The following is a 13,822-nucleotide window of genomic DNA, read 5'->3' as shown; positions in this document are numbered from 1 at the left end:
CTCACCCTGCTTAGCTTAGGGCTGGCCAAATTCAGGGCACATGCCTCATGAAGAAACCCTCAGGTGAACTGGCACGGGGAGGAGCAGACAGCTGTGGCTTGGACAGCACTTAGTGCTCTGGCCCCACAAACAAAGACTTCTGGTCTTTCACAGAGGCTGACAGGTAATAGGGATGAAGCTGTTCAGGTGACTTCTAGATCATTTAAGGCTTTCAAAACACCTGGGGGCCTGTTTGCATCTCAGGGGCTACCAACCAGGAGATAAGGAGGGGGGTTAAATCAGCCCCTGCCCCCAGCACAGAATATGCTTGGTGAGTTTATTCTCTACACAGAGGTTCCTTGTGGGATGGTCCCCGCAGTGGCTCCTTCTCAAGGGTCCCCCGGTGCCCGGGGGGCCACTCAAGTGGGCAGCTGATGCCATTTGGAATCCTGGACATGAAAATGGCATGAAAGTGGGACTTTTTAGAACCTTTCATATATAGGTGTGACTTCAATGATCTTCAGTTTTCTGCTGCCCCCTCTGATTTTCTGAGCTTTCCTTTCTTCTGAAGACTCACGGAATGACAGCCGTTCAGGTCAGGCCCACACAGGATGGGGCCTCAGCCCTCAGAGGGGACCCTAGCTGGGACTGGATTCAACCTTGCAGATTTGTCCACAGGAACTGACCTTGTGGTTTCCTCTCACCTCATGCTTTTTGTGGGAAGGAGCCAGGGGTGGGGTGGGGAGCAAGCATGGTTTATAGGGGAGCACACTAATTCATTGGCGAGGGCAGCGGGGAGTCTGTATGGAGGAGGTGCAGGCCACTGGCATCATCAGAGGTGGGACGGAGGCATCCTGAGCAACTTCCTTTCTTCCAGGACTTGCCCAAAGAGCTTGACCACCTCCAGGGCACAGCCCCAGTGGATGGTGAGCCCGTAGCCTCCGTGGCCATAGTTGTGGATGACCTGGGAGAGGCAAGAGAGAAGGTGGCCGGGACTGCTCTGGGAGTCTCAGGAGCTCCCTGCAGAGTCCTGAGCAAAGCCCCTTGTCACTAGGGGTCCTCTCAGCACCCTGGAGGGATGGTGGGGTCCTAGGATTGTTTGGGGAGCTAGAAGATGACCCCCTAGCCTCCTCTTGCTTACAAGATGGACCTGCTTCTTGCACTCAGCACAGGAAAAGAAAAATCATCCAGAACTTGAGGTCAGAAGTTTCCCCTTGGCATCCAATTGCTCATAGTTCCTTAAATCACCTTCTTTGTACCTATCCTGCCCTGAAATGTTGGCTGTCCTGTGTTAACAGATGGGCACTTCACCTCATCTCGGGAGGGAAGACAAGGGACAACACAGGGGGGTGCTCTGGATTGGGTGCTAACTCATCCTGGGGACAGAGGCCAGACCTGCAGGGTCCTAGCCATCAGCAGAGTTCAACTCTGTGTGTTACTCTCTACACTCAACTCATACACAGCTAAGCGAGGAAGTGACGCCTACTGGGGAGCATTGCGTTCCTGGTGAGAGCCCAACCACCGCCAACCAGGTCAGCTCCTTGCATTCAGCCCCGGGCAACGCCCACCCTTTCAACAGCCCCACTCCTATCCTGAGAGAGAGGACCCCAGAGAGATGATGCGGAAGTCACAAAATGGACATCTGGGAAGTGGTTCTGAAGTCAAATCTAACCACATCTTGTCCTGCCCTCACGAGAGGGCTGATGGATACAAGTGACTTCCCCGCCCACAGCCCTGTTCCAAGGGAGACTCAGTAAGATCCTTTGTGTCATGGGCACAAAGTAGGTGCTTAAGAAGTGCCCGTTTTCCTTCTACTTGACCACAGCCTTTAGCAACTCAAGGTGCTGCCCTCTATGTGACCTTGAGCAGGTCTTTTGCCATCACTGAGCCTCAGTTTCCCCATTTATAGATGAGAGGGCATTATCCACCACCATGCCTCCTGCCAGGGAGCTGTGGGGAGCCCCAGGCCAGGCGTGACTTCCCTGAAAATTCCAGAGCCCTCTTGTGGAGGAGAGTCATTAATTTCCTTGCAGGGAGAGCATACCTCTGTCTTCGAAGGCCCAAAGCGAAGCTGTTCTCTTTCTAACCGAACCTCAGAGCGTACTGGCCGGAAGCCAGATGATTCACCAATAATTTTTGCATCCTAGAAAGAAAAATGTTAGTAATTCATCTCTGGATTTTATTTTTCTGCTGTTATTTTTAGGATGGAGAGTTCACTTTTGGAATCTCATTAAAATCATTGTCCCCACCAACACCATCACCGTTCGTTTTACTAAGCCCCACGTCACAGTCACCACTTTCATCAGCTACTGACATCATTCCTGTCGCTATTCCTCGCTCCAGTTCCATCAGCTACCCCACCTTCACCAGCCACCACCAGCCACCATGATAGTATTAAATCACCAACTCCTCCTCCTCAACACCATCCTCAGCATCTTCATCACCATCCATACCCACCATTACTCCCACCCCACCCTCACCACCACCTCATCACCATCACACTAGCAGGCAACTGTGAACACTGAGATTTCTGTAACAACTGCATTGACTCCTTTGGAAGACAGAATAAGGCATTTGGGGGATTTTACCTCAAGAGAGAGCAACTCTTAGTCATGGCCAAGGTTTCATCAGCCCACAGCAGAAGTCCCCTGTACATAAGCAAACACTGGTCTATCCCACAGTTTCTTCTAGAGCTAATTTGCCTAATTATCCCAGTGGTGGTATCTTTCCATCCTCAAGTCTCCTAGTGAACACGCTGCCAGGACCCTGTGTAGGGCAATGGTGCCCTCCCCACCTTACCTTCAGTGTGGGCTCCAGGCTACAGCAACCCTCCCAGATGGTGTTGTGGTCCTGGATATTGTTCACCTCACTCCAGTTCCCCAGCTGGAAGATGCCTCCGAGAGTTACTGTCTGGATCCTGTACAAAAGTGAGGCGGGTTGTGAATGAAGGAAAATGAAGCCTTTGAAATGACTGAGGGTCATTGTCACGATCACCCTTCATCACCATGTCTGTGTAAATCACAACTGCCACCAACGTGGCCATTCCTGCCAGCAATCCCATCAACACCATGGCAATTGCCCTTGTCATTACTGTCACCGTCACCTGCCATCTCTATCGGCACCATGAACATCGCTGTCAACACTCATCTCGTCTAATGGACAGCCTTGGGACTGGAGTTTAAGAAACTGTATTAAATGCTTGAAAGTTGCCAAGAGAGTAGACCTTAATTGTTCTCACCACACACAAAAAATTATAATCATGTGAGGTGATGTGTTCACTAACCTCATGGGGAGCATTTCACAATCTATACATCTAGCAAATCATCATGTTGTAACATTAAATGCACACAATGTTACATGTCAATTATATCTCAATAAAGCTGGAAAAAATATTGTCATCTCCATCATCAACATCACCTTCCTTCCGTGATGCGGTTAATACAGCATCACCACCACCCTGTTCATCATCTTCACCATCACCCTTCACAGCATCATTGATATTGTTATCTTTTCTATCCTGCTCTTATCAGAAGACAGTCAGCAAGTCATGCCATTAACACTGCCTTCGAGACTGTCATCTCTACCACCCTGTTAACATCATCATTGACAGTGTCATTTCCATCAGCACCAACAACCACCTCCACCCCCTGCCATCACCATCAACACTGCTGTCATCAGCACCACCCCATTAATGTCACCACTATATTATCCTTATCCCAGCCACCACCCCCATCAACTTTGACTTCCCCATCAATAGTCATACTATCTCTCCTGCCACCAGGATAATCATCCATGAACAACACAACCCTCTTCTCCAGCCTCGTCACCTCTACCATTAATATTATCATCACCATCAACCTCACTCACCATACCCACCACCACTCCCATTCATATCATGTCTGGCATCACTGCCATCATGTCCACTACCTTTGTCTACAGCATCACGACCAATGTCACCCAAAACCACATTCAAGATAGAGCCCAAACAAGGGTGGGCCCAGGGATTCAATGGCTCAACTACACTTCAAAAACACTGGAAGAGGGCCTCCCCGGTGGCTCAGCAGTTGAGCGCTGGGTCTTGAAGCTGCCTGCAACCTCTGCAGCACCGGTTCGATCCCTGGCTGCTCCCTGGCCTCTGGAGGAGGGTCCCACATGGTGCACAGACCTCTCCTGCCACCCGCTACTCCCCTCAGCAGTGTCCTTTGGTCCTTCTGCCTGCTCTGCTCCCTGCTCTGGCTCTGGTGAATTCTCTCACCCTCCCGCACTTCTGACTGTACCCAGTGCTTGAATAAACAAACAAACAAACAAACAAACAAATAAATCTTTAAAAAAAAAAACAACACTGGAAGAAAAGACCTGAAGGGCCTAAGCAAAGGCCCTGGGGCAGGCAGCAAGGGCATACAGAGGCTGAGAGATGTTTACCCCGGGATGATGTATGGGGACCTATAGATGCCTCTCCCTGGGTCATGGGTAAGGATGAAGTGTTTTATCCAAGGAGCATCCACCTGTGGATTGAGAAGAAAGCTGTCAGGAGATTGGATGGATGAAGCCCCCCTACCTGCTTCCCTCTAGGGAACAGTGGCAAGACCCATTCCTCAGCCCTCCCAGGACCCCTCAACCCTAAGTCTGCCCTGACTGTCTGCTCTTGCAGGAAGAGACCTCCGGGTTGAGGCCACCCCTGCTCCTTGAAGCATGGCACAGCCTCACCCCCAGGCCCACAGAATAGCCAACATGCATGGAAATGCACATATACAATAGCCCCAAACTAGAACATACTTGCTCACCTACAGACTTACACAGGCAGACATACACACATATGCGCACAAATAGGTGTGCTTCACACCCAAGCACCCTTAGAGGTAGACTTACAGGTGCTGACACACTGTAAGCCAGGTTTCTGCCTTCCATTTCCAATTCCACCACATCATTATTCTGCGGACCTGTGCATGTTGTTGAACGTTCTGTGCCTCAGTTTCCCCATCTTAAGATGGCACTGGTGAGGTAAGGCCCCCATCTCCAAGGGTGGTGGTGAAGATCAAATCCCTTACTACAATGAGATGCCTGGGCCTGTGCCTTCACTTAGCAAACACTCCACAAGAGCATTTTATCTGACTATGCTGGCATATGTAGCTTCCACATAGGTGTAAGAAGAGAGCTACACGTGCTGCACTATTGAGAAGAAGCCCTCAAAGGAAAGGTTTGGGATGATTGATTTGGTCCTTTCTGCTTCACTAACATGTCAGTTCCCTGGAGTCTTGGGTGCTCCTTTAACAGACGGCCCTGACATGTTCTCTGTCCCTGGAGATGCACTAACAGGCATCACCAATCACCCCACTTCTTCACACTCACCTTAATGACCTGCCCCCGGCCTGGCTGCAGCTGGGGGTCTGGCTGCAGGGCCCCTGCCCACACTCCCGTGCAGTTGATAATCACATCGGCGCCTCCTCTCGCCACCTGACGTAACCAACAGGCAGGTTATAGGAGAGGGTGAGAGTCCTCTTTCCCTCCTCCTCCTCCAACTGATGGGGCTGGGGAGGGGGAGAAGACCGGGTGACACACTAAACTGGTATAGTGGGAAATCTGCACGAATATTGTTTATGGCCTGTGAGCTATGAGTTAATTTTCCAACCCAAGGACACATCATGGGGGCGGGGGGCGGGGTGCAAGTGCTTTCTGCAGACCAGCCTCAGCACAGTGGGATGAGCCTGAGGCCAGGGGTCCAGGAGGGCGATAAGGAGCTGCAGGGGCTGGACATCATAATCTCCTGGCAGTAGTGAAGGCTGCTTACTGCTGAACTGTCTTTGTTCAACTCACTATAAAAAACTAGCTAGAAATGAAATGGGAAGGCGGTTTCTTTAGGATATTAACCCCCCTCTTCCAGGTTGCCGGCTGTCTGATTAAAGCACACTTTAAAGATTCAATTCCTGTCTCTACTTTGTTGGCATTCGGTGGTGACAGGTAGCCCGAATTTCTGTCTTCCAGTTACACAACCACAGTTCTTGGCTCCCTGTGGAGCAGTGGGGAGGAGACCCAGGGAGGAATCCATGGGCCTGCCTCCAAAGCTCCCCTCTGCCATTCACCCCTTGTGGGACCTCAAAAATGTCCCTTCCCCTCCTCGTGGCCCAGGCTTCTGGAAGCTTCCTTAGTTATCAAATGGGTAATACCCAATCACAGACTGCCGTGAGGATCCAAATGTGACTCTGGATATAAAAGTATGGAACAGAGTGTTGTGGAAGTGTTGGGAAATTTCTTGGAATCTTCCAGAAGAAATCAGAAAGGGAGCAGAAATAGTGCTCTCCCTCCTTCTCACTCCTTTTACTTTATTTTCTTGCCTTCTGCTCTGCTAGGCATCTGCAGAAGACATGCTGGAACCTCTGAGAGTCTATGGGATGCTCACTAGCTCAAGTATGTAGCCTGGTGGCACCCAAACTCCTGCTAGCCGGTCCCAAGGTCTCCCCCCCATAGGGCAGTCATGGGACACACGCCTGCCCACGAACTGTTCACCAGCCGGTGTTGGCCACACTGGGCTGTGAGGGCTGTCAAAGTTCACTGTGTTTCTCAAGCACCGACCAGTCAGTGCTGGAAGCTGTATGTACTGAGTGCCTTCCCCATGCCAAGCACTGTTCTAGGAGCTGCGATTGAATAAAGTCATGCAACAAAGTTCCCGGTACACAGCTCATGCCTGATGACACAGCTGCTACTCTCATTATTATACATGGCAGTTATTCTGGAATGAGTCAGCTGAGAGCCTTGACTTTGCAGAAACATTAACCCAGGTGTTGGCAGGAAGTGACCCAGTGTCTGGTACTTGGGGATGAGTGCAGCTGATACTGCAAGAGGTGGTAAGAGGCAGTGAACTTTCTGACCCGGAACCCTGAGGCTCCGATATAAGTTATTTCCCCTGGTCACAGCGTTCCTACTTCCCCTTTGCTTCTACAACCAACATCGAAGCAGAATGCCTGAGTCCTCACTCTGGGCGCCTGAAAAAGGAGCCCCTACCCCAGCAACAGGAAGCAGAAGCCACCCTTCTCTGCTCTTCCTCCCACATCCCCTTCCACCCCGAAGCTCACCTCCTCAAAAGACTCCACCTTCCGCTGGAAGAGTTTCACCCCCCTTTCAGTTAACCTGGGATCATCAAACACATAAAGAAAAAAAGCAAGCAGGATTCAATTGTCTGTCTCATCTCCCCAGTGGAAGCAGCTCACAAAGAACCTCCCGTGATTACTAGTCCCACAAAATGCTCTTTGAGAAAATGACAGTGTAGTCAAATCTGCTCACAGCACCTCAATGGGGCTACTGGTCCATGGAGTTTCTTTGAGTAACCTGAGGTGGCCAAGCCCCTTGCTGGGCAGGCAGAGATGGGAGTGGGGTCTCTCTGGAGATCAGAAAGTCAGTCAATGACTGACTAGCCCATATATATTGCGTCCTACTAGCCCATATATATTGCATCATATCATCAGAGGGTAAGAGATGCAGCATGGAAGAGGGGCAGGCCGGGTGGGGTGGGGAGGGATTCCAAATGCCCCTTTCTCAGAAGCAGGACAAAAGGATGGAGGTGGGCTGGGGACTCCCAACCCTTCCATCTGAAAGCCCCAGAGTAAAAATATCTGTTACTATGAGAAACATCAAAGGAATAGGACTAAACCATCTAAAAAGTGTACCATAATCTCAGGATATTTTATCTATGCGAGGCAGAAAAACTGGGAGCTCTCTTAGCTAGAGAGGCTGAAAAGGAATCATAAGCATCCCATGATTAGGATTAATAAGTCCTTCTCAAACCTGACTGATCATAAGAGAATCACTTGGGAAACTCCTTAAAATCCAACATTCTGAGCCCTGCCCAGAGGTTCTGATTCAGGAGATATAAAGTGGGGTCCTGGAATCTAAACACTCTAGGCCATTTGCTCAAAGGCATTATTCATTCCAGATTTTTTAAAAGTTTTATTCACAGGTGGGGTTTGCCAGTACAGAGGTGAATTCCATAAACAATTATCCACAACCACCCTGTCCCTGGAGGATGCTTCCCTCACAGTGAAGCTGCAATTCTCACCTCGCTGTCAGCCACTGCAGATATCTCCTCCCCTCCAGAATCAGGCTTGTGTTGAACCATCCATAGCTAGTGTCACAGCAGGCAAAATGTCAAAATAAAGAATCAGAATCAGAGCTATATTTGAAGGGGACCAAGTGCAGGTGGGAGTAGTTGCCTACTTTGGGCTTTCAAAGGGTATATCGAGGCTCACTGATTGCAGTTCAACAGAAGAGCCATTTCCAGCTTAAGTCAAGGAAGACTTTTCTGTCAGACAAAGCCATCCCTGACACTGGAGGTTGGATGTGCATTTGTCCAGGAGACTCGGGTCTGGGGTGGGGTGAGGAGAGAACCAGAGACGCATGGGCTGTAGAGGAAAGAATAAATTTGGGGGCCTCCCCGGTGGTGCAGCGGTTGAGCGCTGGGTTGCGAAGCTGCCCGCGGCCTCTGCGGCGCCGGTTCGATCCCCGGCTGCTCCTCTGCCACCCGAGGAGGGTCCCGCATGGTGCGCAGACCTCTCCTGCCGCCCGCTGCTCCCCTCAGCAGTGTCCTTCGGTCCTTCTGCCTGCTCTGCTCCCCGCTCTGGCTCTGGTGGATTCTCTCACCCTCCCGCGCTTCTGACTGTACCCAGTGCTTGGATAAATAAATAAATAAACCAAAAAAAAAAAGAAAAAAAGAAACTTTAAAAAAAAAAAAAAAAAAAAAAGAAAGAATAAATTTGGGATGACACCGACTGGACTGACATGTCACAGTGGCTGTGTGACCTGGGGAAGTGACTTGACCTCTTTGAAGCTCAGTTTCCTCATCTGCAAAACAGAATAATGACATGGTGCCTCAGGGCATAAGAGCTGTGGCTCCATATCCCCTCCTCCCTACCCCATATCTCAGCTGGGTGGGTGGCCTCTCTGAAGGAACTGGAACAGAGCAACTGGAGACCACAGTGCCGGGGGCTCTGGCTCTGGCTGGGACAAGGAATTTGGTGCATCCGTCTCCTGCTGCCTTCTGCACTAGTCTGTCTGAATTGTGAGGCCTCATCCCTTCTGTCACATAGGCCCATTGAGGATGATCAGAGAGGTTAAGTGACTTGTCTAAAGTCACACAGCTAATAAATGGTGCTGATATTTGAGTCTACACAGTTTGGCTTCAGAGTGGATATAAAGCTTACCTATAATCTGGAAACATGTCCAACTCTCTGGGGGTCAGCTTCCGAAATCCCAGAACTGTGTTCTTCCAGAAAGGGTCCTATGGGGGAAGGAGTGAATAGGGCACAGGAATGGACAAAAGTCAATAATATCATTAATAATACATTTACATAATGTTTACTGTGTTTTAAGCTCTCTTGCAAGCATCTTACTTATACCACCCCATTCAATCTTCACAACCACCCATTGAGGTAGATTCTTTTCTTAGCGTATTTTTATACCCCCCAGACCCAGGGCCCCAGCTCCTGTCTGTGACAAAGGGTCTCCCCAACGGGACAGACTGTCACTCACCGGAACAGCTTCCCGGAAGAGGTTGTAGCCTGAGACCAAAGCCAGGCCCATGTCTTCAGCCTTGGGAGAATTGATGTGGCCCAGGAGGTAGTCAAAGGTCTGCTGGTTCCAGTGCCTGGAAGCATTCCCCAGACTCTGGTCACCCCAAGTCTCTGTTACCCCAAGTTGAACAAAGAAGTTCTGAGAGTCAACTTGCATGAACCTGTGAGCAGCCTGCTGAAAAGCCACCATGTTCTCTCCTGCAGTACCCCAAGTGCCTACTGATTTCCCCACACTGCCAGCTTTCCAATATGCCCCCATTAATAGGTTAGATAAGAGGGTGGAACAAAGGATGCTCCCTCTCCATGATTTGGAACCCAGCTTTGGCTTGGGATCACATAGCTAGTTGAGCTTTTTTTTTTTTTTTTAAGATTTATTTATTTATGCATACAAGAACGGGGCAACAGGCCAGAGGTGTGTAAGGGTGGTGGTGAGAGGATTCACCAGAGACAGAGTGGGGAACAGAACAGGCAGACTGACTGAAATACACTGCTGAGGGGAGCAGTGGGCGAGTCAGGAGAGGTCTGCTCGCCATATGGGTATCTCCCTGGCCGGGGATCAAACTCATGCTACAGTGGCTGCGGATAGCTTCAAAGGTTGCATCTTAACCCCTTGCGCCACCAGGGAGACCTGCTTGTTGAGTGTAAATGAAGGTCCTGAGTGACTCGGGGGACTAACTTTGGGGACCATAAGCCACAGGGTTTAGGCTCACTCTCTGGCATCACCCCTGTAAACTCGAGCGGGAACTAACCTACATTTCCCAGACTCTCTCGCATGTAGGTATGGTCATGTGACTATGTTCTAGCCAATGAGTCCTAAATATTCTGCCCACATGTTCCTCCTACACGATGACGAAATCAGAAGGCTTGGTGAAGATGGCAGAGGAAAGAGGAGGCAAGAGCCTGGGCCCCTGAACTGACACCCACTGCTCAGGAACATTGGTGTTTTAATTTATGGGCATGAAAACGAAACATCTGCCTGAGCCATTTTTCATTTGTGGCTTTTGTTGTTGAAACAACTGGCAGTTTCTAGATTAACATAAGAAATTTGCAACTTTTGGTAAACCTGAGCTTCCATCCACCCATTGGAAGTATTCACCCCTACATATGGCCTTGACCGTCACCCAGTTTAGGGGAGGAATGGAGACAATCTCTATTGCCTGGCACATAGTAGGGCTTATTATGTATTAACATTTCTTTACGTCATGCCAGGTCAGAACTTTGACAGCAGCCTGTGCTTGTTGAGTGGGGGAATCCCCTCCGCAGACTCGGTTCCGGGCCACCGTCCGGGGCCCGCTACTCACACCTCCTGTGGGTTACTGGGGTTGGAGAGGTAGGGCTGCCACAGGCCGGCAGCCACGTCGGTGGTAGTGAGCGGGGTAAAGCGGTCTGCATAGACCTTCAAATCCAGCGGCTGCAGGACTGAGTGGTAGTGATCATAGATGCAGAGAGCGGTGGACAGTCCAATAACCCCTCCTCCAATCACCACCACACGCATCGTGCCAGCCTGCAGGAAAGAAGCATTGAGGCATACCATCATCACCATCGTCTCCGTCATCACCAACTCAGTCATCATCGCCACCATTGACTGAGGCTTAAGAAGTGGCCCACACTGCCCAGCCCTTTCTCTGCTTGACTCTGTGGATAACCCTCACCAATGGTAAAATTGAGCTATGAAGAAGCAAAGCCAACAGCCCAAGGTCCCCTAGGTGGTAAGTAATGCAGCTTTCTCTGGGGAGCCTCCCTGGACACCTGTCCTCACGCTGGGAATACAAATCGTCACAGCCAAGAGCCCAGCCAGCTGCAGGCTGGTGGCCTAGTGGTTTGGACCATGAGCTCTGGCTTCAAATCTCAGCTCTGCCACCTACTGGCCATTGACCTTGGACAAGATGCTTCCTGAGACTCAGCTTCTGGAAGATGAACAAAACAACTAATAACTCAGTCGAGGGAGATTTCACAAGATGGCAAGCGAAAAGCACCTACCACAGTGTCTAGTGCAATGGGAGTGGTTTGCTGACATTTGTGGGCACCGACTGTGTGCCAGTCCCAGCTCTCAGTGTTTCCCACAGATCATTTCAGCTAAGTCCCTCTATGGTTTTATAGCATTTGGCCCCGTCTCACAGATGAGGAAACTGAGGCTCAGAAAGATGAAGTAACTTACCTGAGCTCACACAGCCAGTAAGTGGCTTTTTTTTTAATTTTTAAAATTTTTTTAAACAATTTTTTTAAAGATTATTTATTTATGCATACAAGAACTGGGGTGTAGGCCAGTGGTATGGGGGGTGAGGGGATTCACCAGAGACAGAGTGGGGAACAGAACAGGCAGATTGACCAAAGTACACTGCTAAGGGGAGAAGTGGGCAGCAGGAGAGGTCTGCACACCATGTGGGTTGCTCCCTGGCTGGCTGGGGGATCGAACTCATGCTGCAGTGGCTGCAGACATCTTCATAGGTTGCGTCTTAACTCCTTGTGCCACCTGGGAGGCCCCAGTAAGTGGAATTTAATTTTCAGTTAAAGTAAACTCACACACACTTATTGCACACCTACTGTGTGCCAAACTGGCAGCCACTGGATGCAGCTGCGAGCATGTCGGATGCTGTATCTGCCCTCAGAACTCAGGTCTATGTCTTTTGGGCAACCCCTTAGTACCTGCTTTGGGGTGCCCAGTTGTCTGGGCCCTCAGAGTTTAGAAGGCGTAGAGGCTTTTGACCTTGAAGTTGCTTGGGCCCCACACAGCAGGGAAATATTAAGCCGGTTCCTGCTGAGGCAGAACAAGGGGACACTTTGTGCCCGCAAGGGCCAAATTCAACTTACCCTCTTCTTGACTCACAGCCCTTCTCCCTCCAACCTCGGCTCCTGGCAACTCAGGCCTGTGGCCCTGGACGGAGGACATTCTCAATATGGCCTAGTTTTGCAAAGTGGGGGAAATGGCTCCAGCCCACGAGAACTGGACTCCATTGGGCTTTCGGCAGCCAAGTTGGAGATAGAAGCAAACAACGGAAGGCGTCGTTCCTCTGGGTGACTCTCCTTCCAGCCCTGAGCCTGAGCTTGGTTGCTGCCCAGCTGGAGGGTGAGGGGCAGACCCTCTCGGGGACCCCTCTTTTCCCTCCCCGTCAGGAAAGACAACTCCCTCATCTGTAAAATAGGGGTAACCCCCATCCCAAGATTAAATGACAGCTGCTAAGATAGTGCTTGGCACAGGGTAGGCCCTCAATACACAGGAGCCACCTGTGTCCCCATGCAACAGTGGGAAGGACGTTGGGAGGAGAGAAGGAGCTAGGAACAAAGGGAGTTAGGCCTGGTTTCCCTTCTGGCTTGCTGTGTGACCTTGTCCAAGTCACTTCCCCTCTCTGGGGCTGCTGACTGCCCCTGCATAATCGCTAGAGTCTGACCACCTTTGTACATTAACAATAAGGAGGCCAGAGTACGAGGCTTTCCTATATTTCCCAAACTCCCTTTAATGAAACCAGGAGGCTGGTGGCATGGAGGCAGGTGGCAGGCACAAGCCCGACTAGGGTCAGAAACAGCCTGGTCCTGCACACACCAGCTGTGACCCTGGACGGGTTTCTCAACTTGCCCAAACAAGCATGACCAGCCTCCCCAGTTTACCCAGGATGGAGGGGGTTCCCAGGACATGGACTTTGAGAGCTACTGCTGCGATAGTGCTGGGTAAGCTGGGGTGAATTGGTCGCTCTAGCTGAGCTTCAGTTTCCTGTCCTGTAAGCTTTTAAGGGCTAATAATGCTCCCGTAATATTGTCTCCCTACCAGGATATCAGCTCCAGAAGGGCTGGAGTTTGTCCAGTGCTCTCTCCCCGGAGCCTAAAATAGTCAATGAATGAGTGAATGAATGAATGAATGAGTTGAGTTCTTTAGAGGATCAAAAAAGAAAATTCCCATGGAGAGCTCAAGGGCTCATAATCAAGGACAGTGATGATGACCACTGCCCCCAGGGCACGATGAGGGAGCTGAGGCTGGAGAGGAGCGAGGGAAATGATCAGAACACGAGGTACAGGAAGGGTTGTGAGCCCAGCTCTGCTTTTTCCAGGGCCCACTTTTTCCATTTTCCTGTCACCTAGAAAACCAGCAAAGGGTTGAGTTGGGGTGGGTGGCAGGGGAAGAGCTGCTTATATAATAGAAATGCGTGCGAGAGAGAAGGTGAGTGTTTGAAAGCCCTTCAGGGTTTCTGGGCAGAGAGGACGCTCTTCAGCCACAGCCGTCTCTGCGAGCAAGGCTGGGAGGGATGGCAAAGTCTCTGTGAGCAGAGGCCAGGAGCCCAAGGGAAGAG

General features: G+C 50.5%; 1 protein-coding gene across 2 annotated transcripts; it reads right to left on the bottom strand.

The window, feature by feature from the left end:
• Positions 1-811: 811 nt before the first annotated feature.
• Positions 812-11,425, bottom strand: DAO (D-amino acid oxidase; the record flags this gene model as incomplete). Of its 2 annotated transcripts, XM_084253766.1 has the most annotated exons (11): positions 812-943; positions 2,024-2,122; positions 2,779-2,896; positions 4,402-4,484; positions 5,329-5,433; positions 7,050-7,104; positions 8,030-8,095; positions 9,171-9,247; positions 9,499-9,613; positions 10,841-11,043; positions 11,393-11,425. In XM_084253766.1, the coding sequence occupies 10 exons, from the start codon at positions 11,032-11,034 to the stop codon at positions 812-814; spliced, it is 1,044 nt and encodes a 347-aa protein (XP_084109892.1). The 2 variants fall into 2 exon arrangements, with proteins under 2 accessions (XP_084109892.1, XP_084109891.1); XM_084253765.1 differs by lacking the exons at positions 812-943; positions 2,779-2,896; positions 11,393-11,425 and having other exon boundaries at positions 2,062-2,122; positions 10,841-11,034.
• Positions 11,426-13,822: the final 2,397 nt, after the last annotated feature.

This window comes from Talpa europaea, assembly GCF_964194135.1.
Source record: "Talpa europaea genome assembly, chromosome: 14".
Taxonomy (NCBI): Eukaryota; Metazoa; Chordata; class Mammalia; order Eulipotyphla; family Talpidae; genus Talpa; species Talpa europaea.
Note: the sequence above shows the minus strand (reverse complement) of the source record. Positions and strands in the feature narration are given on the sequence as shown.